Source organism: Salvelinus sp. IW2-2015, linkage group LG33, assembly GCF_002910315.2.
Source record: "Salvelinus sp. IW2-2015 linkage group LG33, ASM291031v2, whole genome shotgun sequence".
Classification (NCBI taxonomy): Eukaryota; Metazoa; Chordata; class Actinopteri; order Salmoniformes; family Salmonidae; genus Salvelinus; species Salvelinus sp. IW2-2015.
In genome coordinates this window covers 3,853,186-3,876,853 of record NC_036872.1, presented here as the reverse complement: position 1 = coordinate 3,876,853, position 23,668 = coordinate 3,853,186, and the positions used below count along the sequence as shown (strand labels likewise).

Sequence of the window (23,668 nt, the reverse complement as noted above, 5' to 3'; positions counted from 1 at the left end):
TGATATTAGATCAAATAACTTATTTAACGATCTTTGACCATTAGAAGACGAGAATCGAACTTCTACGGCACATGCACGTGCGCGGCGCCCCACCTTTACAGTCATAAAACATTCAGGAAATGTACACCATTTCACAAGCTTTTTTTTCTCTGAGCAAAATATTGTGACCTTGATCTCACGGAATATGAACGTGAAAGAGATGCTGAAGTCTTTCATTTATCCGTTTTTAATTGAAGCCTCGTTGGTGGGTTCCTAGTTAGAATGTCCTGTATGGAATATACAGTAGCGTCCAGAATTATTGAATCCCTTGATAAAGATAAGGGGGAAATACTGTATGGAATAAATCATACAAATACTGAGCTACTGTATATTGTATGCATTCTCTCAACCAGCTTCATGATAATGCTTTTCCAACAGTCTTGATGGAGTTCCCACATATGCTGAGCACTTGTTGGCTGCTTTTCTTTCACTCTGCGGTCCAACTCATCCCAAACCATCTCAATTAGGTTGAGGTCGGGTGATTGTGGAGGCCAGGTCATCTGATGCAGCACTCCATCACTCTCCTTCTTGGTCAACTAGCCCTTACATAGCCTGAAGGTGTGTTGGGTCATTGTCCTGTTGAAAAACAAATGATAGTCCCACTAAGCGCAAACCAGATGGGATGGCGTATCGCTGCAGAATGCTGTGGTGGGCATGTTGGTTAAGTGTGCCTTGAACTCTAAATAAATCACTGACGGGGTCACCAGCAAAGCGCCATCATACCTCCTCCTCCATGCTTCACTGTGGGAACCACACATGCGGAGATCATCCGGTCACCGACTCTGCGTCTCACAAAGACAGAGGTGTTGGAACCAGAAATCTCAAATTTGGACTCATCAGACCAAAGGACAGATTTCCACCGGTCTAATGTCCATTTCTTGTGTATCTTTGCCCAAGCAAGTCTCTTCTTCTTAGTAGTGGTTTCTTTGCAGTAATTCAACCATAAAGGCTTGATTTACGCAGTCTCCTCGGAACAGTTGATGTTGAGATGTGTCTGATACTTGAACTCTGTGAAGCATTTATTTGGGCTGCAATCTGAGGTGCCGTTAACTCTAATGAACTTATCTTCTGCAGCAGAGGTAACTCTGGGTCTTCCTTTCCTCTGGCGGTCGTCATCAGAGCCAATTACATCATAGCGATTGATGGTTTTTGCGACTGCACTTGAAGAAACTTTCAAAGTTCTTGAAATTTTCTGCATTGACTGACCTTCATGTTTTAAAGTAATGATGAACTGTTGTTTCTCTTTGCTTATTTGGGCTGTTATTGCCATAATATGGACTTGGTCTTTTACCAAATAGGGCTGTATTCTGTATACCACCCCTACCTTGTCACAGCACAACTGATTGGCTCAAATGCATTAAGAAGGAAAGAAATTCCACAAATACATTTTTAACAAGGCCCACCTGTTAACTGAAATGTATTCCAGGTGACTACCTCATGAAGCTGGTTGAGAGAACGCCAAGAGTGTGCAAAGCTGTCATCAATGCAAAGGGTGGCTACTTTGAAGAATGTCAAATCTAAAATATATTTATTATAAATATATTATAACACTTTTTGGGTTACTACATGATTCCATATGTGTTATTTCATAGTTTTTGATGTCTTCACTATTATTCTACAATGTAGAAAATAGTCAAAAATAAAGAAAAACCCTTGAATGAGTAGGTGTGTCAAGTTTGGACACCTACTCATTCCAGGGTTTTTCTTCATTTTTCTTTATTTCATTCTTCTCATCCTTATAATTCCGGACCCCACTGTATGGTAGAGAAGTGTCGACAGATATGCCTGTAGAAAGAGTTTTAAGCAGGGCTTCATCCCTACATACCAACAATAGGCCATAGAATGTTATTGGAAAGGATACATAGAAAGCATATTGCCTGTATTCCTACTCTAATTGCAATAAGGCTGTGAAATTGTTTTTTTCAGCAGACAAAAAAAAGTATAATTATATTCAAAATAATTCATATTCTCAATAGCCTTCATAAATTTGAAGACAAAGAACAAATAGGAATGTGTATGAATGCAGGTAAAATATCTTTAGATGAAAACTAATTCAGATATTTATTAAAACAGTTCATTTTGTAGAGGGGAAGATGTCTCTGAAGGCCCTCTACAGTGGGGGCCCATGTCTCTGATGCACACTGCGACCCTGGAGAGAGAAGCCCGCTGACATTGAGAGGTGTTGTCGGAGTGGGTGCATGTTTTGGCTTCGATTTTACCGAACGGGACACTGGAGAGTCAGACACTCGTATCCAATAGCTTGCGCTGTCCTTGGGCTCGGGTTATCTTGTAAATACTCTCCTCCAAGTATATAAAAGCAGGGTCCTTTATGGCAGCCAAGGCCAGTCATTCACTTTAAAATAAAAAAAAGCACTCTGTCTCTGGGCAGGGTGAGAGGAGAGAGAGTAGGTGTGTCTGTGTGTGTGTGGTATGGGCTGGTCATCCATTATTTGGCCCCTCTGGTCTCCCAAGTGATGGTTTGAATAATATGAACAGAAATGAAGAGACTATTTCAACAAGTTAATGTTGAAATCTCTCTCTTTTAAAGTAAATATCAAGTTCCCTCGGAAACCCCCCCGAGCTAGTCATTCAGGTTCCTCATCTAGGGATGTGGAATGAGTTTTGCCTTGTTTTCTCCAACAACAACACACAATAATAAGGAAAGTAATTAAAAACAGTACGAGAGAGATAGAGAAAACAGACAGACCCCACTTACCGGTAATCATAAAAATTGAATCGCATTAAAATGGCAGTGGTAGTGCTGTTTTAATGAAATGCTGTGTGTTTCTGTAAATTGTGTCGGTTGTGTGTGTTTTTTTTTCTCCTGTTTGTGTGGATGTGAATTGGATTAATCTATTGATTTGATTAAAATAAAACTAAACACAGTGGGGTTACAGGGAATGACAAATATGTCGTCATGATTAAATCTGACTTCAACGTGTCTCCTTTGTCTGGAAGGAGTTAATCAAATGGTGAAATGGGGGCAGGGTGAAGTCCCACATTTAGATTGAAATCAACAGTTGTTTGACCGTAGCCTTGTTTTCGTGCTCTGTGAGTAGGGGGAAAGTTGTGCAGGCGAGCTGAGTGACCCTGGCACCTGCTTTGACTTCGTTTGACCTCTTCCTCTGGCAGTGACACATCGGGGCCCTCTGACAGGCAGACAAAATGGCCGGGGTGGCCTCAGCGGCCCCACTCACCCCGCACGGCAGATAAACTAATAACAGCCCGCTTCAGGAGTGGATATCCGATCGTCTAACAAGCAGGACACAGATAGCGATTCCCCATCGTTGATCTGTGCAATAGATAGTTTCCACAAACACACTGTGAGATAGTGTTACAGAATAGCTGCCCCTCGCTACATGTCAGTACGTTCAATGTCCAGACTGGATAGAAACAGCTTAGATGACCTTTGATAAGTGCATTATAACAATGCACTCAAGAAAATGATACTCGTAGTTTGATAGATTTGTCAACAAACAAAAAAGTTTAACATTGACTTGCAGAATATTAAATAAGAGTTTGAAATTCTATTAACCTAATTTCCGGTAATGACCATTGCATGTATTTATCTTGTGAAGTCCTGGTCGATTAAATATTAAATATATTTCAATGTCTAGGGAAATGATTAAGCTTTTAAATGTACAAAATGAAATCAATTTGTTCCAAAACTACCGAAAACATTAGATGTACGGTGCCTCACAGGCTCGGGCTGAATATGCATATGTTTTCTGTAATAAATGCAGCAGAGATATATGGCCCTTCATGCTCACATCAATGTAATTATGAATTATGAAAAAAGTTTGATTCACATAAAATAGGCCATTAGTACACAAGCAATTAAGTGGCGGGGCTTTAAATAATGTACCACAGATGAAAACTAATTATAGCCAGCGTGCTTTGATTCTGTCTTTCTCTCTGACTATCACTCGGGGCGTTACTTTGGCTCTTCAGTCACCTACCGTTTGTTTTGAAATACCCAACTATCACAGGAGATTACCACTTGTGACAACATACAGCATGCAGCGACTGGTGAAGGGAAAAAAAAGCATGGCCCACAGCTACGGAGGACTTTTTCCTCTCAAACACACGTCATGTTCCCTTACTTCATCCCACACCACTGATAACACCACTGCGTGTGTGTGTGTGTGTGTGTGTGTGTGTGTGTGTGTGTGTGTGTGTGTGTGTGTGTGTGTGTGTGTGGTGTGTGTGGCGTGTCGTCTCATAGAGATCAAACAGTCAGTCAATTACTCTGAGAGGGATCCAGTGGCTGTGACAGGGGAGGCTAAGCATCTAGGATCAAATGGACTGCATCTGTTGGCGCTGTCTGTCACAGGCCGTAATGAGAGAGGAGAACAGAGCACAACCAATAGAGAGGCTTGGAGGGTGAAAGAACATAGGACAACCAATAGAGAGGCTTGGAGGGGTGAAAGAACACAGGACAACCAATAGAGAGGCTTGGGGGGGATTATATTAATATAGTACACATGAAGTGCATTCGGAAAGTATTCAGACCCCTTCCCCCTTTCCATATTTAATTACGTTACAGCCTTATTCTACAATGGATTACATTTTTTTTTAAATCCTCATCAATCTACATAATACCCCATAATGACGAAGCAAAAACAGGTTTTTAGAAATGTTTGCTCATTTATAAAATATTTTTAAAACGATAGTACATCCTGTTTCCATTGATCATTCTTGAGATGTTTCTACAACTTGATTGTAGTCCACCTGTGGTAAATTCAATGGATTAGACATGATTTGGAAAGGCGCACACCTGTCTATATAAGCTCCCATAGTTGACAGTGCATGACAGAGCAAAAACCATGAGGTGGAAGGAATTGTCCTTTGAGCTCCGAGACAGGATTGTGTTGAGGCACAGGTCTGGGGAAGGGTACCAACAAATTTCAGCAGCATTGAAGGACCCCAAGAACACAGTGGCCTCATTCATTCTTAAATGGAAGACGTTTGGAACCACCAAGACTCTTCCTACATCTGGCCGCCCTTCGAAACTGAGCAATGGGGGGAGAAGGGCCTTGGTCAGGGAGGTGACCGAGAACCCGATCTCCAGCATTCCTCTATGGAGACGGGAGCACCTTCTAGAAGGACAACCATCTCTGCAGCACTCCACCAATCAGGCCTTTATGGTAGAATGGCCAGATGGAAGCGACTCCTCAGTAAAAGGCATGACAGCCCGCTTGGAGTTTGCCAAAAGGCACCTAAAGGACTCTGACCATGAGAAACAAGATTCTCTGGTCTGATGAAACCAAGATTGAACTCATGAACCCTGGCACCATCCCTACGGGGAAGCATGGTGGTGGCAGCATCCGTGGGGATGTTTTTCAGCGGCAGAGACTGGGAAACTAGTCAGGATCGAGGGAATGATGAACGCAGCAAAGTACAGAGAGATCATTGTGCTTGTGCAAGCAGACTTTGGTCGCCAGTTGGCCGGTGTTTCCTCCAACACATTGGTGCGGCTGGCTTCCGGGTTAACGACCTTCGTCTCCCGAGTCCGTAGGGGAGTTGCAGCAATGGGACAAGACTGTAACTACCAATTGGATATCACAAAATTGGGGGGTAAAAAGTACAAATGATACAAACACTTTTTGCTTTTTCACAATGAACCCGGAATAGTCATGTAAAATATAAATAAACGAATGAATCTGGGAGGGGTTTGCAGTTTCCACCAGTATATTTCGAGCCCCTGTGACCTGAGCAGTGAAATCAGTGGCGCAATTAACTTTTACGTATGAGACGACAACTGAAACTGGGGGAGGGAGGAAAAAGGCGAGTCCTCTCAGACTGTTTACAGGACAGAATTCACTTTCCACACGACACCGTGGCATTTAATCGATCTCCATATCTTTTAAGGATATAAATGTGATTTGTAGCGTGAGTGCGCTAACTATCCTCCTCCTCTCGTACTCCTCGCCCAGGTAGTCCAGCGGTCAGGCTAACTCTGAGAGAAGCCTGGCTGGTGGGTTCCCTCTAAATCAGCGCTCAGAACACACCACTGACAACATCCATTAGCTTCCACACACTCTACTTGTTACTGGAGTGGGCCAAGGCAGTAAAAGGCTGTTAGCTATCAAGGCCCGGGCGCCGGGAGACATCGGAGGCCGCTCCTTCCGCAGACAGGGGGGAGCTTATACGGCGGTCGACGGGAGGGGCCCGGTTCGTCTGCATATCGAAAAGGAGACGCACTCCCACTGTCCCCGGCGCTGGGATAGGGTGGAACAGTTCGCGGCGTTCCGAAGTTCAGCTCAGGTTTGAGGTCGATCGCTCCTGCGGAAAGAAAAAGGAAAGATGTAAAAACACTTCTAATGGAGGGATGAGGAGGAAAGAAAGCGGAGGAGCAGAGATCCCTGTGCTTCAGATTGGATATAAATTATAGATGCGAGGTGAGAGCGGGCCTGTGTCTTTGTTTTCCAGGGTTGTGTGTTGTTGCGTTGAGCCCTACACAGGTAGCAGCACACTGTTAGTCTGTCTGGGGGTTATTGACTCACTGATTGCCAGGCTAGTCAATCTGACCTGAGGCAGCGATCATAGGCTAGCCTGGTAAACCATGTAGAGTCCAGTAGATTGACCGCGCCATAGACCATCCCAGCCTTGGCCAACCCCTCCACCTCCATCCCCTCCATTATCACAGCCAGCCAGGGGGTCAATCTAATAAACATGGGGTCAATACAGCAGCCATCAAAGGACCCTATTTGGAGAGGGCCTTAAAGGTGCTTTTTAATTGTATCCCTCCAGCCTGGTGCATGTAGAGGAGAGGAGAGAACAGGAGAGGAGAGGGCTCTCACTTAACTGGTGCCTTGACCCATCAACAAAGCAACAATGGCCCCATTAACTGATAGTGTGCGGCTGTATTGGTAACAGGTACATAAGCCTAATGGTCTAGGAGTCTATTCGTGGGCTAATACAGTGGAAGAACTAGAACTGTACCCTGCTATGACTAGTTCTCACTGTTTATATGTGATATCAGGGGATAGAACACCATTGTATCACTCTGTGACCCGTTTTCCCTGGGATGGTCTCTGGTTACTGCTTCTCAACACGGTACAGTACAGCATGTGGCTAAGCAGCCTACCCGCCAGCTAGTAGGGAACTAAGCCATAAGCCATTGGTTGTAAATGGTTGCCGAGGAGCTGGCGGTGGAGCAGCTGCGTTGATGTGCCGTCGCCGCACTGTGGCAGCGTTCAGAGCGACGCAGCGATCCCCTGACCTCGGAGAGCCGAGAGGAACCCGAGGCGTGTGTACCAGATTTCAGGCTCCCTGTGACCCCAACATGGGAACCGGCTCACCTGGAGAAGGGAGGGGAAACCCGGACCACCTGATACGCCGGCTGCCTTAGTGCCTTCTCACAGCTTCCTCTCTCAAGCAGCTCTGAGGATGAATGAATAACGGTCCACTGGTTTCGCTTAGTGCATCCATTGTGCATAACTCCCATTCAATTAAAAGGCAGACACGGGAGGGTATCGGGTGTGCACGATCGTGAATCAAGTTGGATCAAATATTAAGACTATCCCGTTGGACTGCGAGGTCAAAGGTTGGAATGGGTGTAATGTCCTATAAGCATTTTGCTTGAAAGTGGACACACAATAAGCTCTCCAGGTGTAGAGGAGGGGATTTACATGCTCTGTTAACAACATGATTTATCTGTAACCCATTAGGTGTGTGTGATGTAACTGTGGTGTATGGTGTATGTTAGTTTTCATTATTTGATTATCCTCTCTATGGTCACACAGTGGACTGTTAAGTTAACACTGTCTCTTTGTGCTGTGTGTGTGTGTGTGTGTGTGTGTGTGTGTGTGTGTGTGTGTGTGTGTGTGTGTGTGTGTGTGTGTGTGTGTGTGTGTGTGTGTGTGTGTGTGTGTGTGTGTGTGTGTGTGTGTGTGTGTGTGTGTGTGTGTGTGTGTGTGCGCGTTGTGCAGGTACAGAGCGACACGAGCTGACGTCGTGGAGGAGTTTCAACTCCATTTTCCAGTTCTTCGGTGAGGCTTTACAGACTGGGGAGGAGGAGGAGACCTCCAACGCGGTCACTACACGCAGCTCCCACAGAACCAAACCGGACCACAACCACAACGACTTATAGAACGACACCGACAGGAGGGAAACACAGAGGGGTGGAGGAGGTGCCAAATCCTCTCCGTCTTCCCTCTCCATCTTTCCCTCCTTCCTTCCCTCCCTCATCTCTGTGTGATCTCTCTCTCTTGTGGCTGAATCTATCACCCGGCTCGCACATGTATTGTTTTACCGGCAGAGTGCAGGGTGATGGTGTATACATAGCAATAGCGTTTTGCATTATTTCTAGATGAGCGCAACTGTCAAAACAATATGGGCTGAGTGTTTGCGTTTCCCGTGGGCTGTGGCTCGGCTGTGGTCCGGGCCACGGAGCAGTGGTTGCAGTGGCTGAGATTAAGGCTGACAGGCGCTGTGCACAGTGCGCCGTGGTATACCTCTAATTGTCCTGACATCGCCCTGAACTGAGCTAATACCCCGGCAGCCCTCCCCACCACTCCCCGAGGTCCTAGAGCCCGCCCCATACCCACACAGTCCTCCTCATCCCACACCACTCATACACTTGGCATATCTCCCTCCCTCAACCCAACCTCCTACCCGTCACCACAAAACGATGGTTTTAACTAGAGTAAACATTCTCCATTAACATGAGATCATTTTAAATGTAAAGTGAGTGTGTTGTTTTTATGGCTCCGTAGTCACGTCCATCCCTTTGCCTTACCATCTCCAAACACACACACACACACACTTATTAAAACGATAGTTACATTTTCTGTCAAATTAGGATCTATTTATACGATCGTACTTTGGGGAGTTGCACTGCAATGTTTATGACAGCTGATATACTGGTGGTGTTTTGTATCTTACTTTCGCTCAATGTTTCATTGGATTTTTATGCACTCTAATTCGATTTTGTACCGGACCAAATGAAGTCCCAGAGTCATAAATGTTGACAATGAGGTAGATTGTCTATGATTTTGTAATTTGTAAAAATGTCTTCTTTTTTTCTTCTTTTTTTTTACTGTACCCTTTTTTTCTGTTTGATATCCATGAAATTGATGTCCCCAGAGGATTTAATTTGATGAAATAAATAAACCGACCATAACCCCTGTCCTAGATTTGAGAATTCAAGAAACTGAGCAGATTTTAAATCACTTACAAAGCCCAGCATCAAAATGAGTTTCAGGGATATCTAATTTTAACAGAAACAAGAAGTCAGTAACACAGTCATAAAAACTTCAATACATCCCCTTGCACGTGTCGGGAAATCCCAAGATTTCAATATTATCCTAAGCCTAGATGATGTGTCTTCAGATGTTGGGAGGAATGTATTTTCCAAACACTTGCCTTCGAGTGCAAACGTAAAAGTGACAAAGAGGAGAGCCCTGCGTGGGTCAGCCTCGCATAATCTCAATCAGGGACATAAACAAGATTTTTTAAATATTTCCACGACGTGTAAGTTAGAAATCACTCAAAGATGAATGGAATATCCTTCTAATATGCCCAGATATTTGTATCACCAGGAGACAGTAAGCCACTGATACATGAATACACTTCTCAACACAGCCACTGTCTATCCAGACATGTTTTACCTTTCCACAGCTTCAGGCGAGGTATTTATAAGGAGTGTTAAGAAATATATTGGAATATATTATACTTTATTTTTTATTCTGTGTAAATAACAGCCACTGGGTGATATTTTGAGGCTTTTGTAGGTTATTAAACACATCATTGCTTTTGTCAGTGATGAGGGAAGCAGTGTGTGAGCTGTTGTAATTTTCATCTAATTGTATTAAATGTCTCTTTGGATGTCACTCATGAAGTTAACTTGTTGTTTGATTTGGGAATATGCGGACTGGTGGAGAAGTTTCATTTCAGGATGCTGTTGTTCATGTGTGTTCCCTTTGCGTGAAAGAATAAACAGTTGCTATTTTACTTCATTATGTGTATATTGCTGCCTCAGGAATATACAACACCCTATGTTCACTCGATGTTTGTAATAAAGGGCTCGTTCCACGAAATGAGTGCCTTTTGCATCCCTTTTGATATTTTAAGTAGAAATTGTGCACGCGTGTTGAATTTTAAAAGCCTGTTATATTAAATGAAGTGCCCTTTAATATAGACCACGTGGAACATTCAATTGATCTGATTTCTAATGTCAAAAGAGACATTGAACATCTAATTGTCAAATCCTAGTATAAAAGCGGGAGAGCTGGTTCTACTGTTTTTTGACCGTTTTCTGGTGTTTGGTGGTGTGAAATTGAGCATAAGACATCAACCCTGTTACCCATAGATAGACGGGATATAAATGTTTTAACAATTAAAACATTTTTGTGAAGCTTGCGTTCAATTGCTCCTCCCTTTTGTATACAACAAGCCTCCATTCCCCCTATCACATGGGGGTTGATTCATGGCTGATTTAAAAAGTCATCAACCCTGTTACTTTATTTGGCACTTAAGATGCACTTAATATAGTTATATATTTTTTGCTCTTGAGATGGGGAAAATGTGTTTTTCATTCAGTTGAACATGTGCTCTTTGTGACAGAATATAAAAATTTGGTGAAATAAAAGGTTTTTTTAGTCACCAAGTTACACTACTCAGAAGGCACCATATTGTTGGATCAACCAAAAGTCCAACAAGACATATGTGAATGGATCAAAAGTACTGCATGCAGCCATAGCACCAAATCTAAAGCACAGTTGATATGTAAATTGTGACTGATTTGAACAAATACTCTTGAATATATTATTCTTTCAGATTGTTTGTATGTTTTATTGATCAAAAGGGTCATCTATCGAAGGACATTCATGCTTTGTGATTTGACTAAAGGGAAACTTCACCATTTTTCAAATTCCTATTGATCATCTCCAGCACCCACCACAACATCAACATACGTGAAAATGGCGTGTTTCTGTGTTTTGTAGTAAATAAAGATCAAGATGTTTCCAATGTCATTGGACAATTAGACAATTAGTAGGCAAGTAGTAGGCAATGTCAACTCGCAATTGGTCCAAATCACAAGATGCACACTGATGTCATTGGAAACACTTCCTCAATTGTTTTTACTACAAAACATAGAAATGCAGTATTTTCACATATGTTGATGTTGGGGTGGTGCTGAATATCAATGTGAAGTTGAACAATTGTGAAGTTTCCCTTTAAATATAGCATTTGAAAAACGTTTTGGTTCAAATCATTCTCCAATCAGATACATTATGGCTGTTGGTATTAAAATGTCCATTGTGTTATGTTAAGTACACTCCAATCATCCACCTTCAAGAGAGAGTTTACCCAAATTACAAAATGACACGTTGGTTTCCTTACCCTGTAAGCAGTCTATGGACAAGGTATGACTGCCATCCATGCTTTGGTTTAGTTTCCCTGGCACTGTTTCCACATGCTAACGTTTTAGCATTTGTGTCACAAATCCCATTCAAGACATGGTACCAATATTAGCATTTTTCCTGCAACTATCCCTTCAATCATGTGTTTCCCATGCACCATTCCCATGTATTAAAACATTTTTGTCAGTTGCTGAAATTGAATTAAGAAGTGGTAGTGTTTATGGAGTTTACAACGAACACATGGCATATGGGTATTTGTTTCAAATAGCCTAATTTATATGTATATAGCAGCCAGGTCACTGGTGATACAAGTCAGTATTAGATGTCCATCCACGTCTGAGGTCATCGGGAGATGACGTGGGAACCGGCCACTAGGGGCAACAGTGAGCAGTATCTTCAAGTAGGTTTCGGTTGCAAAAGGTTGCCTAATGACAGCGATAGAAAGTTTTTTTTTTAATTTAATTTTCGTTTTAAGCCTATCCCAAACCTTAATAATTACCTTAACCATTCAGAGTTAATGCCTAACCTTAAGATATCGGAGTTAATACCTAACTTAACCTTAAACACTTTGACATTTGGATCAACTTCAAAATGTAATGTTGGAGGAACACGGATGAATGTCTAATTCTGACGTGAGACTGAGAGCTTGTTGTATTTCGACCACTGCTTATTCTAATACGCCTGCCGTGGTCAATCAATTAGCCTGCAGTATTTGTTCTTCATTTAGGCTATTGTTATAAATTAATTTAGAAACAAACATAAGCCATCGGAGCGGTAACCCATCGATTAGGTCTACATAGTTCAACGATAGAATAGTTCGTTTGCTTTACCACACATAACATGATCGTAGGGTATGCTACCCAGGTCATAGGGGCAGGCTTACTCAAGAGGGGAAATTATAGAAAGTGTAACGCTGAGAAAAAGTTGAGAGAATGTTATTGGTACCTATCTAGATAGAGCCTGATGCGCTGCCACATCGGCTCGCTTGCCTTCACTGCAAAGTGCGCGGGGTAGTTGAGCTGCGAGAAAAAAGGATCAGAGTCATCATCTCACATAACAGCTATGAAACATTACCGAGGAAGACGATCCATCACTCAAGACAGAGGAGCCCAGTCCTCAACAATTGGACTAGCGTTAACCAACGTTAAATGCCTTCTTAAATCTAGTTTAATGATTTGTTTTAGTATTAGGCCTAACAGTTCTCTTTATCGGGTCCTGCTTCAAAGAGCGCAGATAGAACTGCAAAAAAAACATGCCTTATCCATATTAAGTTAAGCTTTTTGGTTTCAAGTTTTAGACTGCATACGGTTTATTGGCCTGCACCTCCAGCGGATAAAAATATGCTCTACAATCTCCAGTTACAACCGGTTAAACTCGCTTAAAAAAGAAAGAAAGATGAAAACGGTTAAATATCAATTAAAACTCCTCAAATGGCGATTCATCTTTGCAAAGAGAGCTGTAATGCCAGCACCTTTTACAGGATCATTTGTTTTCAATGGTGAAACCCGATAAGGTCATTAAACGCCCCCTCAATAAATCTTTAGAAATCTTTCCATTAACCGTCGAACAACAAGTGCGAGCGGGTGGAACCAGCTGAGATCCCTCACACCAAGTCAGGTCCCTCATAAAAATTAAAAATAAAACATTCAATCACCCATCATTGAGAGTTGGTCTGACTTCTCTGACACGTAAAATGTCTTAAACACACTCAAATGCAATAGGCAAGTATAGGCGAGGGTTGACACATAATAACATGGTAGCCTTAAAACTTTTCAAAGATTTGTTTCTATTATCAGGCGCTAGAGTTTACCACCAATGCTCAAATAGAGCGTTTTAAATCAATTTAGCCCCATGTTACAGTATTTCTATTCACCATAAGGAAGATACATTTGCACACGGGGAACAAGTTTAACTTAACTCTGATTAGCAAGCGTCAGAAATATCTGCCTACACTAATTGTGTCGTTTTTATCAGTCATGTCACACTTAACAACATTCAATTGAACTCCAGTTTCCACTCCTGTTGAATTATTTGAAGTATGCAGGACCTAGGCCTACATATTCGTGACCACGTGATCATTCCCTCGCGTCGGCTACTAGAATGTCTTCGCTCTTGAAACTTCAAACGCCTGCATGGTCTCATGCCAATGGCAATGGGATCCCAAAATGATATTATACATTTTCCAGGAGACTCAGAATGTCACGCTTACTCTCATCATCCCCTTCCACGCTCGCCAGCACTGCTAAATATGAACTATTTCCAAAGAAGGACGAGACAGCATTAAGCAAAGTTGGAACGTCACCCTCACCGGCACCTTGAGCACTCCAGATCACTGTCGGATCTCTATTTGCATAATTATATGCTCCGCTATGAAGAGAAAACTAACCCCCAAATTGTACGGGTCAACAAACTGCAACAATCAATGTTTTATCGTGTATAGCCTACTAAAAAACTATCTTAACATCCATTCAAGAGTGTATCTCTCTCTCTCTCTCTAAGTAGGAGAGCAAATCGTTTTTCATCTATTGACGGAAGAGGAATGTGTAGTTTAAGCTTGAGGTGTATTCAAGTTTGTCGTCGTCCCCCCCCCCCCCCCCCCCCCCCCCCCCCAGAGTATACTGTGTATTTTCCAAAATAGGTCTACCCAAGAAAGCACTACCCGGTATTGGGTATTACATATTCATTGACTGACCAAACCATGAATCCAGTGGAAGCCACCTCATTTCAATCACTAACCCTCTCTACCCAGCAAAGCTATTTGTGCACTGAAACAGAACTAGCCCGGTCAAAGAGTTATACTGGAGACCAAAGACATCAGACTCAAGGGAATCATTAAGATACCTCCTTAACATGCATTTTACCGCACAAACAGAGTGTTATTAACAGTTAAGAAACCCAATTATTGTTTTACTTGGCGCTGGAAGTGGCACGTTGCCTACGCGAGAGGATACTTCTCATTAGATACAATGTAGACCTTGTTCCCAATCTGGCTGTTCAAAACATCGACAGGTGTTTCTATCCAGCTGAGAGAAAGCCAGGCAGGCGGTATAGTCCTGGCTACATGGACGTGAAGTAGGGAGGTAGGCCTAAACTAGAGCTCCCAAAATTCAAGAAGCCGGTTCTCAAGAATCCTTGGTCAAACATAGCCGTGCCTACATCCCTGTGACAAACAGCTACACACACACGGACGCACACACGGACAGTGGCTTCACGTTCCGATTAATTGGGCCTCACCTGTCTGATAATCTGACAATGTGACATAACCATAGTCACTATATAGCCTCTGTGTGCGGTGTGTTTTGATGAGCCTGGCCTATAATACACCTATTGTGTCCAGCTGTTGGCAGGCAGAGCCGTTTTACGGTGTGCAGTCCATTTTGGCTTTATTAGTAGCCTAGCTTTCAGGCGGCCGCTACTCTATAGCCTACCCTTACCGCCCCCTCAATTACACCCCCCCTGATAGTCTCGGGTCGTAAAGACTCCACTAGTAAAAGCCCGCCTCTGAAATGGAATACATTTGAAGAATGGGCTTCGAGTTTAAAGATGATACTCTTCTACAAATGACGTGATGGCACTGTATATTATTCGAGTATAGAGACCAAGTAAGGTAAAGAGTAAATTAGTTTAGTGCTTAAGAGCCCACCATTGGAGGAAATGGCTAATTTCGATATGATATATGAATGACAGTCAATGTGACGTTTTGAAGTGGGCCTGTAATGGGCTGTTCTTATGAGTTGTGATGTAACGTTGTGTTAACTCATGTGGAAATTCAGTATTGTAGTTGTGCAGGAGTTTTGTACGACCTATTTCAACTACACCGTTTGTCTTGTGAAATAAGGAACAAATAACGAGCAAATAAGAGGGAATGTTGGTCCTTCAAACAACTTCACTCTATCAAAAATGACTCAAGGGATTTCTGAACCAATTGACTTGGAAAACAAAATTCACATGATAGAATTCTAAGTTAGAAAAATCCACTCCACTCAAATGCACTGTTCACAGGGAATTATGTAGGAAATTAAATGGGCAACATTTTACTACATAACTTAAGTTAATAGTTAATTTTAGGAATGTATTATTGATAAAAAGGCAGTTACCATTTAACAATGTTGTCTGAAAGGTACAACCTATGTTTGATCTAACAGAGTTGAAAAATGTATACTGCTGCAATGTGGATGAATTATACTTACATTTTACAGGCTAATAGTCTAATCCAAAGGGAAAAAAATAAACATTGAAACATTAACAACAATTAAATTGCCTAAAACATTAGGCCTATTATACTATTTAATGAGTTTGCATATTTGTATTATTTAAATGCCATATTCATTCGATATGGAAGTAAGGGGCAGATGTAGTTTCTTTGAAAAACTTGTAAGAGTCACAACATGTACAAGTTTTATAGTTCAGTATAGTTTAATATCACTTGAAACGAATCTGTCAGTTATAGACAACCACTAAACGGATATGAACCTGCTATTAATCTTAAACGCAATAAGGCTATTTGTTTAACCATGCCCTGGCATTTTCGTTATTATTATCATCATTATTATGTCTTCTTGAGGACATTGTGCCATTTAATTCGTTTACCGACATAATTATTAGTGAACAGAATGTGTTGTTGAGTAGTTAGCCTAACTATTACGATACCAATGGTTTCCGGTTAGTTTAAGCGTAGTAGTAACGTGGTAATAACATGAATAGACGCAATAGAAATAATAATAGTGATGATTGCCTATGATAATCAACAATAATAATCAGATGATATCGACACGTGAAACGAAAATGTAGGCCTACTGGTTATTCAGTGTTGTGTGCTGTAAGGGAATTAATTAGATATACTCTTAGAGAAAAAAAAGTTTTTTAAAGAACCAAAAAGGGTTTTATCGCATGCGTCATGTATGGCACCCCTAAAGGCTCTATATTGAAATCCAAGTGACCCTTTTTTTTTTTTTGATGAAAGGGCTTCATTTGAGGTCTTATATAGGGGAGCCTTTAAGCAAGCGATATCATATTTTTGGAACTTTTTTTCCGAGAGTGATCAAATATGACTGAACTTCAACACCATTTCAAATTCTGCAACCGCACTGGTGAAAAGTTGTACGTGTTATCTCCCAGGATTGTGTATTTACGCTTTTCCTATTGTTCTTTTCTTACCTTTTCTTACCACTTCCAACAAAAAAACGTTGGTCTTACTGTTTATCTGAATTTATATATAATTGTTTGTGTTATTGTGTGCTATGATGAAGTCCAATCAAACCACAAACGTATGCATCAACTTCCTCTCTTTTGGATGATATAAAGGGAAATGCAGGTGTTTTTCAACTTCATAACCAACAATCATTTAACAATACAAGATGTTGCTAAGTCTATATCTATGTGCACAAGCACAACAAGAGGCATCTCCTTCCGAACAAAACTTAACCTCAGGTAGTTCCTAAAATCCTCAAAGTCCTCTAATCGATGGCTACAGGAGGGGAAGTGAGATTGACGTGAGAGACGAAGGACGGCCCGTAAGGGAACCCGCTGGCTCCTGTTCGTCACTTTTGGCTTTATACGTATACAAAAAAAATATTGCAACGTTATATTAAATCAGACATTATATATTCGTTTCATCAGCTGGACACAACCCTCCGAGGCTAAACATACCGGTAGGCTGAGTCGGAGAGGTTGGCCACCCCCCCCCCCACCCCCCCCACCAGAGTAAGAGACGAGTTATTACTCCCAAGCAGTCATCATCGGCTCCAGCGCGCATCCTCATTACGGACGCCCAAAAAGCTGAAGCTGTAAATTAAGTTATTGCCAACCAATGAACTCAAATGAGCTAGGCCGCATAGGTGGCCGTCAGACGGGCCTCGCTTTAAAACCCTGACAGGCAACAAGGTGGAGAGGGGCTGTGGGGGGGGGGGGGTGACTGGCCGGATTGGCAGGTGTGTTTTTTAAGTACATTTCATGGTTTAGAGCCCCCTGGTTAAATTGGGCCCAATTGGAATCTCCTTGGTACTTATTACACTGACGCTATTAAAGGCATTGCAGGCACCTTCTAGAGCGCTCTTTGATGCCGCTCACTTTCTCCCTTTTGGATGGGACTACTTTGTTCCTCTCCCATGTCATTTCTTTATCAGCCATTTTTCTCCCTGTCTGACAAGCGTCTCTCTCTCCCTGCCACTGTCCATAATCTCTCCATCCAGTTGACTAGCTTTCTTCTTGTCGGCGCTTAAGTCGTTATTGTGTTTGTTACCTGAGTCAGCAGGGACGATGAAAAGCGGGGTTTTGACGGAATAGTTGACAGGACAGGGGGTGAGTTGTGATGGCGGGGAGGAACGCCTGAAAGGAGTTGTGTGTATGTGCGCTCTGGTGGGTGGGATACTTTTAATACAGTCTGTGAAGTCAACAACAGAGCAACTAACTGCACTTTCTTAGGCTACTGTTTATCCCTAAAGCAAACCTGTCAGAATAACAGTGACAGGCTGGCAGCGTCTCCATAAACAGTCATCCCTCCTACCATCGAAACGTGCGTTACCTGAGCTACTTTCTCAACTCACCCATACTGAGACATTCAAAGAGTCTAAATCATGCAGAAGCACATTTTCGTTTGGACATCCACCAAGTTATCGGAGTTTGATTCCAAACGCCTTGTCTCCGTGAAAGTTAGCCCGGGCGCTATTACTAAGCAACAGAAATACTTTGAATGTTCAGTGAATTTGATTGCATTCGTTCATATTCCTTTTGATAATCGAATAATTGTCGCTACAGGCTTTAAGGATAGTAATCATGCGATATTTTAAATGGCTATTGAAAAATAGTAAATGAAGTAGAACACAATCAAAAGTACGTTTTAAATAGGCCTACGTTGTATACTTATACAAGGTCTTTATTGATTATTTGGTTTAATATTTTAGCAATGTTATTTCGATGAGACGGTTTTATTCAAAAGACGGATCAGTGCAAAAGTTGAAGAATTCAAGGCTAATAATAGCCGACATTTATAGCTAGTATGTGTTGAAGTTTTGTTGTTCCAAAAAAAACTTCCATCTAATAACAAAATCATATAAAAAAACGATATAGGTTAGGATTCATTTTAAAAAATGCAGTGGAGATTAATTTGTGAAAACATCTTGCAATTAACGCATATAATAAACTATAATGGGATCCTACTGTTTATATTAAAACATGTTTCATCTGAATAATAGCAATCTATGTAATGTATCAGATTTTTTTTTTTAAAGAGTCGTATAGCAAAGACAGAACATCCTTTGATCTCAACGACATGAAAAGCATGTTGTTTGTGGCTGTTATTTTTATTTTTTTACATAACTTAATCAGCTGGTTGCTATTACGTTTGCCAAATAAACTATATATCTGTGCTACATGCAACATTACTAATTCTTCCTCTTTCAATATAATCATATAAAAATAAAAATAAAGTATATTACATATTATTATTTCATGTCTCATGGTTCATGTCTATGTCCATTACAATCACATACTCAAATAAATCATGAAAAACAATACAGAATCCAACACACCTCACTGCAATTAACATCGAACCTGCTGGAATGGTTGCAATCTAGCGTACACAATGCGGATGTAGTAACCCACCGTATAGGCTATCGGGTGTGTGTGTGTTTTGGTACCGAGATGTTGACCTGTCAGACGGGACGTGTTAAGCATGTAACTCCAACTGTTGGCTCTCTCCAGACGCTCACGGCGCGGCATCGATTTGAAACTTCTCCTCTCTAATTTGATGCTAGCATCCAGCTATCCTCTCATAGAAACGTGCATGAAGAACGCTCGTTCTTGACCTTGCTATCAAATTACCCCCGCCTGGGACAGAACGGGAGACCAACACCAAGTTCGCAAGACAGAGAGGGAATTGGTTATTTTTTTCCTCAAACCTGATCATACAGCCCCTCAATCATGCTCTCGCTACTGTCAGTACGGCCCAGTATCTGCTGAGAAAACTATACACTTCCTCATGCCTTGTCCTTAAAGGGGTATTGTGCCTGAATGGAGACAGTGTGTGAAAGCCTTTCTAACTATGTAAATATGTTATCCATCAGCAAAAAGAGAGAGACCATAATCAGTATAGAATGGTGAGATTCTCCTTAAAAGTCTGAAACTCATGCATTCAAAATATGTTCCTCATCAGTCAATTGAAATCGCCTACCAAGCCAAAATAGCACACACACGCACGCACACACACACACACACACTCCGTCCATATATACATATATTCACATGTTACACGGCTCTTGCCTTTTGGGGGCCCTAAACGAGATTTGCCCAAGCTGGACCATTTTTTTAGTGGCCTCCCTCTTGACAGCAGAGAGAAAAATGTAGATTTGAAAGTTTATTTCCTGCATTTCTAGAAAGTTTGCCATGTGGAATAGAGAAAATGTTTCAGTTTTAAAGCAGGTTTTCTGCAGTTCTACACATTTTTTCCATGGGTTGGAGATACATTTTTGCCATTTTAAAGCACATTTCCTGAAATCCTACACGTTTTGCCATGACTTATGCCATGTTAATGATATCTGAGTGAGAGTGACGAACAAAATCAATGGGGCTCTCTGGAGGTCTGGGCCCCTGGGCACATGCCCTGCATCCTGGTTGGTAGTCGGCCATGATGACTACAAGTTTAGATAACTGGCTAGACTAACTTATCAATCCAAAAATTGTTAGCTGACATGGTTAAGTGAGTGACTGTCAGTGACTGACAAAACGAGAGAAAATCTGCTGATGCACAACAACAACAAAATGAATTTGCACCTTGTAAATTCCCTAAGCGACCGCTTATGCCGCTTATGCCTGGACTCAGTGACATGTTATATGTAGCCTACATACAGTATATGCATAGACACAGACATACGTGTACATAGTCTACATTCATGCTCACACAATGTACAGATGTGTATACAGAAAGACATTGAAGCTCCCCACACCCATGTCAGGCGCACATGTGAGGAAACAGTTGAAGTGAGAGTCGGTGTGGCTCATGTCTATAGTTGGAGAGGGAACCGAAGGCGCTGACGGAAGGCGGATTTGCTGGTGGAGAGAGAGAGGCTGTTTGATCGAGCTCTACAGCTTTGAGACAGCTTGTTAATTAAAACCCCAAGAGATGAGCCTCTGGAGCCACCGTCCATATCAGAACACTGCTAACTAGTCTGACAGCAAGTTATGCCTACTTAACAAGCAGGCGTGCGTGCGTGCGGCTTTGTGCTTGCTCTTCAATCCCATACCTTTTTTTTAATTATTATCACAGGCTAGCAGTGAAATAATTTAATTCGTTAAAATCCCACTGTGGCGGTGAAATATCTTGTTTTCTACTTAACGAAACTATGACAAACCGATGTATTCACTGTCTTATTTGAGGAAAATAGTCCAACTGACTGCTCTTATACTCCCAAATCCACCCATGTCCGTTTAAAAATGCGGGTAATTCGATTAGGCTTTTTTTTTTTTAAAGAGAGAAAGGTAAAAGAGTGAAGAAAGAAAAGACGTCTTGGTTGGGTGGTCTAATAACTGAAAAGACATATTCACTTTGACCAAATTAAAGCATCGTTTTTTTTCAAAAATTGAAAGCACTTCTGAGTTTTGGGGTTTACCTTGTGAAATAAAGAAACAATTTTTAAAAAAAGGTGAAACGTCTGTCATTTCGGTGAGAACGAATTGATATTCTCTGATAAATGTCTTTGAGGTCGGTAAAAAGCTTTGCCATATGCAATATTCCACCTTTATGCCGCCCTTTGACTGCGGGATCTGTGTGCTATTTCATTGTATTTGCATATGTAAGATCGTGTCTTGTTAAGTAGTGAAAAACAAATACCGAGAGCCTTATTTAAACACTCAAACGCAGGATGAATCCATGGCCGTTCTACAAAAAGTAATTGAAATGCGTTCTTTCTTAATGTAGACTTCAATGTGTTGGCCAAGCCTCTGCTACTAATGTAAATACACCTATAGATAAGTTCTGGTTCTTAGTTCTAGCCGTGCTAGATGTGGGTCTTTTGATGCAGCTCTTTTGCTCCAGGTGGAGGGTCGAAGAACACGCACACCTGCGGTGAGATACCACCCAGGATCCAACAGGGGGTGACGTGAACTAGCGGACAATACAGCTCAATCCCTGCTGAAAGATTACTTTCACAATAACGACCACCATTCTTTGTCACGCCTGCACAACATAGCCTCATGCATGGCGCTGGACATCAAATATTTCTGGGCCGTGAATGAAAACAAAGAGACACTATTATCGTAGTTTTCCACTCCCATTAGACTAATCTAGTGCCTAAAAGTTCAATGTCATAATCAACACGGTCCATTGAAAACGTGTTTTGCAATTGCATTTGAATCCTATACCCAAACCAACAGGGGAAATAGAATCTAGAAATACATGTCAATATATGAGCGGTTTGAAACTGCATACAAAACGCATTTTCCCTTACCATGGGCCAGTCATTATTACAAATCATGAAATCCTGTAAAAGAAATATAAACATTACAAGTGGGCAGTATTTATTCATAACAGGACATATGCCTGTTCTTTGGGTCTCTCTAACGTGTTTCTTTGTCATCTAGCGTGGTGGCGGCCTCTGCACCTGATCGCCAGTGCCTTGGTCTAGGATCCTGCTTTTAATACAGCTGTAAAAGCTTCTCTAAGTCTCCAGCACATTCATCAACGTCAGACATGGACACGACACTATTTAGTGAAAGTTTAACTGCAGCAGTGGGCTATATCTTGACAGAGAGTGGGACACTCACAGAAAAGAATGCACCTTTCCCCTCAATTGCAAAGCGCTTTAAAAAAAAATGCATATTTATATTTTTCTCGAAAGGTTGAAATATTACAACATGAAAAAGCCATAGGCTATTGCACAGGATATATGGATGGATACAATGTGTTGAAATGGCCGTGTTTCGTGGAATTAGGCTTTGTTTTTAAAGCATTGTTGAAAACTGTGGTTCTAAATTATATTTATATATATATATTACAAAAATGCTCGTTGATATATGCTAGCTATAGCAGTGCATTTAACACTATACACGAATTTGAGCTGTTGAAATAATTACCATCACAGTTAATTTTGAACAATGTTAAGCCTACAATTCATTTTGGAGTATGCAATCTAAAATTTCTGGAGACTTAAAATAAAATAAGATTAAACCTAATGAGCTTATTAGGCTTAGGATGTATAAGCAAGGCACAATAAGCAAAACAAATGTCTTATTATCAGTTTATATTAAAATAAAAAAAACATGCATTAGTAGCCTACTCTAATTTGGCTGCTGTGTTTAATCAATCTGATTTGATAATAATACAAAACCCCTCTGACACATTAAACAATTAAAAAAACTTTGCTCTCGTATACACACACCAGCGAAATTAAATTAGGATAATTTACAGCCCCGGAAAGTCGCTTCAGGAAAGCTGCAGAGAGAGAATGCGGTGGACTGTGGGTTGAGGCTGAGCGTGGACAGAAGGAGTTTCGTGTGGTTCCTTGGTCTTAGGGTCCCAGTACGCAGAGCGCCATCTAGCAAACAAAAGTAGAAACAAACAGCCGGAGACAGCCTCCATGCACTCCACTGCACGAACACTGATGCACGAGAGCACCATAACAAAGCCGCGTATAGCAGCACCGCGGAGACATTGCATCCTGCATTGCCTTCATTCAGCAGTATACTGCTCTCTATTCACGATTGATGCTTGACATCAATAAACCACCCTGAAATAGTCCGTGTATTTTCGTAAATTATGAATAAATGAACGAATCGATTAATTAGAACAAGGCAATGTTCATTTTAATAGAGGCTCGAATGGGAATGAACCTCGAAGGGTCAAGATCCTAAATAAACCAATCCTGTCATCGGTGTTCAAGCTAAATGTTTAGGAACGTATGTCAAACTGGCCGAGGAAGAGGTGGCGACTATCAACTTGACAAAATCGATAACAACATCCGCAAGACCCGTAACGGTGTTTTACTCCACTATACCACTATACCACAAGCACACAATACATCTTCTGTCGGATGTACTTTCGAATCAATTGAAATGTCTCAAATGTAGGCTGTGGCGGGATAGGCTACCGAGGGCCAGTGAGCTGTGTTGTCATGCGCTCTCGCCAAGCCACTGAGTGCATGACTAGTAGGCTACACCGGAGGACCGGTGTAAATGACCACGCTCACAAGTCAACAAAGGCTCGTCCCCACCCTCACTATTCCATGTCATCTTTAATCTCCACTGCCATTACTTCGAACACCAACAAA

The 23,668-nt window shown here is 41.6% G+C and overlaps 1 protein-coding gene and 1 long non-coding RNA gene across 9 annotated transcripts in view; one reads left to right on the top strand and one right to left on the bottom strand.

Annotated features, from left to right (window-relative positions):
- Nucleotides 1-10,399, top strand: part of arb2a (ARB2 cotranscriptional regulator A) — a 197,394-nt gene extending 186,995 nt beyond the window's left edge. For 7 of the 8 annotated variants that reach the window (XM_023978239.2, XM_023978245.2, XM_023978237.2 and 4 more), the window contains one exon: nucleotides 7,974-10,399. In XM_023978239.2, coding sequence (XP_023834007.1) covers nucleotides 7,974-8,134 — 161 coding nt within the window. In that variant the 3' untranslated portion in view covers nucleotides 8,135-10,399. The remainder of the gene's footprint in view (nucleotides 1-7,973) is intronic. The other variant, XM_070437109.1, reaches the window with a different exon arrangement.
- On the bottom strand, nucleotides 4,620-19,326 carry LOC139023621 (uncharacterized). The gene is made up of 2 exons (XR_011474776.1): nucleotides 19,011-19,326; nucleotides 4,620-6,324 (listed from the first exon to the last, which is right to left on the bottom strand). It is a non-coding gene; the product is annotated as an uncharacterized lncRNA (long non-coding RNA).
- Nucleotides 19,327-23,668: the final 4,342 nt, after the last annotated feature.